The sequence below is a fragment of the Gloeophyllum trabeum genome (genome assembly GCF_000344685.1).
Source record: "Gloeophyllum trabeum ATCC 11539 unplaced genomic scaffold GLOTRscaffold_00143, whole genome shotgun sequence".
Taxonomy (NCBI): Eukaryota; Fungi; Basidiomycota; class Agaricomycetes; order Gloeophyllales; family Gloeophyllaceae; genus Gloeophyllum; species Gloeophyllum trabeum.
The window spans coordinates 1-4,234 of record NW_006920552.1 but is presented as its reverse complement, the minus strand read 5'-3'; the positions used below and the strand labels follow the sequence as shown (position 1 = coordinate 4,234).

General features: G+C 57.5%; 2 protein-coding genes across 2 annotated transcripts; both read right to left on the bottom strand.

Annotated features, from left to right (window-relative positions):
• Positions 1-711: 711 nt before the first annotated feature.
• GLOTRDRAFT_134392 (uncharacterized protein) lies at positions 712-1,794 on the bottom strand (the record flags this gene model as incomplete). Its single annotated transcript, XM_007873383.1, has 6 exons — positions 712-995; positions 1,073-1,183; positions 1,238-1,324; positions 1,387-1,501; positions 1,552-1,623; positions 1,681-1,794. 6 exons carry the CDS (start codon positions 1,792-1,794, stop codon positions 712-714), a joined length of 783 nt encoding a protein of 260 aa, XP_007871574.1.
• Positions 1,795-2,341: 547 nt separating this feature from the next.
• Positions 2,342-4,196, bottom strand: GLOTRDRAFT_134391 (uncharacterized protein; the record flags this gene model as incomplete). Its single annotated transcript, XM_007873382.1, has 3 exons — positions 2,342-3,328; positions 3,391-4,065; positions 4,143-4,196. The coding sequence occupies 3 exons, from the start codon at positions 4,194-4,196 to the stop codon at positions 2,342-2,344; spliced, it is 1,716 nt and encodes a 571-aa protein (XP_007871573.1).
• Between the last annotated feature and the right edge of the window lie 38 nt (positions 4,197-4,234).

Here is a 4,234-nt window from a genome sequence, read left to right as displayed (position 1 = left end):
CAAGAATACGATGATGGCACTCTTGTGGACCTGGACGGTTCAGTAACCGGTCATAACTAGGAAGTTTGGGTAAACTTCGACCATAGGAAGGGGGTAATGTTATGATTTTCCCATGCTTATCTCATTCCATTTCCATTCCGAGCATTGCTATTGGACAGTACCTTTCTCCGAGTAGACCTTCCCATGGACGCTATCTTCTTCTCACACGTTATCTTCCTTGACTCACCTTCTACCAATGGGCGCCCTTGTATTTCTCATTTCTCTGAGTTACGTTCTCACAGGATGGCTTACGCGTCCTTTCTTATTGTTCTCTTCTTTGGGTATTAACCCCTATACCAGTTACTATATATACTGTAGGAAAACCCATGTATTCCTTAGTTCAACCTCCTGTTGAATACAGCGATTACCTGGACTCTTGACTTGACCGTTGGCATTGGCCCGGCCAGACCTACCTTTCAGTACGCTTACTGAGGTAGTGACGACATAACTGTTGGCACGTGGCCCAGTTATCTCAAGACGACTAGTTAGGACATCGCTTCCTAACAGCTGCATTGTTTCACGCAAGCAAGGACAGAAGTTACGAGAGAGAATGCATTCTCTATTAATGCGTACATTTACAGAGGAGATAGAGCAAAGCACGGACAAGAAAAGCAGACAGCTCCAGACAATAATACACAACAATAATACACGATATGCAACACGACACCGCCCTCACCAGTCCTCCCTGTCATCGGATGGGAACTCGGGGATGTCGACGTCGGAGTCGTCACCCGAGTCGTCACCCGAGTCGTCACCTGACTCCACGCGTGACTCCAGGCCCTGGTGCGCGCGTGAGTGGTCGCCAGAGTTGTCGTTGCTGTGGCCGGGCTCGTTCTCCCAGATAGGGAGGTTACTGCCTATGGTGAGGTGGAAGAGTGCAAGGCGACGAAGCTGGAGGCGATCGGAGGCGAGGGGGTCGACGGGGGAGAAGACGAAGCGGTAGATGAACGGGAGATCTGGAATGAGAGAGGAAGAGAGAGAGAGAGATGTGAATGAAGAATGAGAGGGAAGGAAAGGAAGGAAGAGGACTTACAGGGAATCTCCAAGTCGCTATCGTCAAATGGGTCATGAGGCTCGTACGTTGTGTCGGGCTGGAAGGGTTCGAGATCGGTGCGGGGTGGATTGTGGATGCGGTCCATGAGTGCTAGGAGAGTTGATATAAGTAGAGACGCGGCGTAGAGGGAAGGAGGATACGTACACCAGACGGAGGGGTGGAGTTCGGCGATGAGGTGCATGGCGGCGGGGTGGGTGGCTCTGTCGATATCCTCGCTCAAGCGGCGCATAGCTAGATAGGAGAAACGCGAGTGAGCACTGCAGAGGGATGGGAAGAGAATAGCGAGGACGTACAGATGGACTCGAAGGGATGGTCGAGCTCGCGCATGCGCCGATGGTCCAATCGATGAGGAGACACGACTGGTCCCCAGAACTGGAGATAGTGGACGCCGGGGGGAATGACAGTGCCCTTGACGCCGCAGGAGTGAGACGCAGGGGAGGAAGGGACGAGACACTCACGGGACGGAGATGAACACTGATGGGGTAGAAGCCATTGCTTGGTAGGAAGCAGTGGGCGATGTCGCCGGTGCGCTGTTGGGCAAAGAGCATGAGAAGGACGAGATTGCGGAGGAGGCAATGGCGACATACGCGCAAGAATCCGACAGTAGCCATGACGATCCGTCCATCGAGCCTTTCGATGTTGGCGGAGTTGAGGTACCCGTCGATGGCAGGGATGGTCGGGTAGGGCAGAGGCTCAGGCATGGAGGCAGCAGGGATGTGCGAATGGGAAGGAAATGGGGGGAGACAAGGAAAGGAAACTCATGCGGGGTATATAAGAGCGGTAGATAAGAACCTGCGGGGATTGAAGAGAAGGACGTACCCATTTGTCAAGACTGTGCCGAGGGACTGGTATGAGACGGCACCATGCGTGGCCCGACCGTCACGAGACGATTGAGTGTGTAACAGGACAGATGAGTGCGGGCAATCGTCCCGAGACGATTGGGTCCTCGTTTCAGGTGAGTTGTTGTGATTGAGTATGCCGTGACTAGAATAGAGCTCCCAATCGTCCCGGGACGGTTGCGTCCTGGTCTCTGCCAAACGGCTGTGCCATTCCCTACGCGTCCGATATCACTTAGCAATCGTCTCGGGACGGTCGGGTCCCCGTTCTTGTGATTATGTTCAGTCATTCTTACAATAGTCATTCATTGTAATCATAATGTCATTATGCGTCGTGAAGAATACAAAATGCAGAGTGCCCTACATAACTACATTGTCATAATACTAATCCCCGGAGTGACGACGCAGGCGGCTAGCCGTCGAGCTGGACCCCCTCGCTCTTCTCGAGCACATCCATGGCGAGTGGGTCGACCTCCCCATCACCATCCCCATCGTCGTCGTCGTCGTCCCCATCGCCATCCTCGTCGCCGTCCTCACCGTCCTCACCGACCTCGCCGTCCTCACTGACCTCGCCGTCGTCGACGATCTCGCCGTCCTCGCGGTCGTCAGCATTCTCAGCGTTGTCATTGTGAGCAGACTCGTCCTCACCGTACCCACCCAGGTGTTGGGTGAGCTGACCCTGACTCATCGCCGCAGGTTGGGTGGAGGGGAGAGAAGAGTCGGGCGGCAGAGTCTGGGAGCTGCCGGGGACGAAGGTCAGGAGGGAGCCAGGGCGGACGAGCCCGTCGTTATCGTCGTCGTCGTCGTCGGAGATGTTGATCGAGGTGTTCTCGCGGAAGCGTTTGGCAGCGCGAGGGGAGAGCTTGGTGGCGGGATTGGAGCCGACGGAGCTGCTGGTATTGCCTCGGGGTCGCTTGCCGGACTGCTCAGTGACGGGAGGGGGGGAAGGAGGGCGCTGGGGCGGAGAGCGGCGGGGCGGAGGAGGGTTGGTGACAAAGTCGGGGGTGACCGGCCTGTCGGAGTCCTCCTCCTCCTCGGGAATGATCTCCTTCTCCTTCTCCTTGCCCTTGCCCTTGGCCGAGACTGTTGAGGCCATTCGTCCGGCAGGACGCGCCGTCGGTCTCTTGCCTGTGGCACCCGCGGAGTCTGCGGCGGCTGTCGCCCGCGTCGCCCTGCGCTGGCGAGTGGTCGACGAGGAGACGGCGGGGGCGGACGTGGAGGGGGAGGCATCCTGCGAGGACGCGTCGGCGATGACGAGGTCGGCGGGGAAGGGATGGAGGTCGGGCGGGAAGCGCAGGCGGATGGTGCTCTGCGTGTCGTGGTCCCACTGGATGGGCCACTCGGGGCGCGTACCCGGAGTCGTAAGCTTTGAGAGGTAGGACGCACTATAGAGAACATGCTAGGGAAATGAGAAATATATGTCAGTAGGCGAATAGGACAGAAGACGAATGATATACGTACGTCGAGGAACGCCTTCGTCATCTCCGCGATCTGGGTGGGCATGGGCTGGCGGGCGCCGACGGGCTCGTTGCCGGCGATGATGATGTTGGCGAGGAGGGGGTTGCCGACGATGGACTTGTAGAGCGCGTTGAAGTTCTTCTCGATGAACTGCGTGGACGCGAGGCGCGTGTCCATGTCGGCGGCGGTCTTGGAAGGCGCGGGGTCGAAGTCATCGGGAACGTCGACGTCACGATAGCCGTCGATGAAATCCCAGTCGGGGGAGTTGGCCTCGCGACGAATGAAGTCGCGGATCTGACGGCGGAGGTAGCGGAGGATCGGATGGGCCTTGAGGAGGCGGGGGCGGTATTTCTCGACGATGTCGGCGCGGGCGATGGCGAAGTAGGCGACGCTGCGGCACTCGGCGAGATCGAGAGAGACTTTCTTTGAGGGATCGTCGAAGGAGCGTCCCCACATGGTTCCAGTGGCGAAGCGGAGGGCGAGGTCGGAGACGCTGGGGGGACGGGCGACCTCGGTCGGCTTCTGGATGTGTTTCGCGAGGTTGGTGATGAGGGGGGTGAGGCTGGAGTCCTTGTTCTTCTTGGGGACCTGGCTGAAGATGATGTTGCGATCGAGGACGAGGGCGTCCTCGGCGGTGACGAGGGCCTTGGAGCGGAGGGAGAGGAGGAACCAGAAGAACTGGAGAAAAAAGCGAATAACAGTCAGATAGGACAACACGTATATAGTACGAGCGAGAAACGAGAAGACAGACGAACCTTTGGAACGATATCCTTGTTGAAGTCTACGGTGAGACGGAGGCGAAGGGCCATGGTCGCATCTCGCCAGTTGTTTTCGCCCTTCTTGAGCG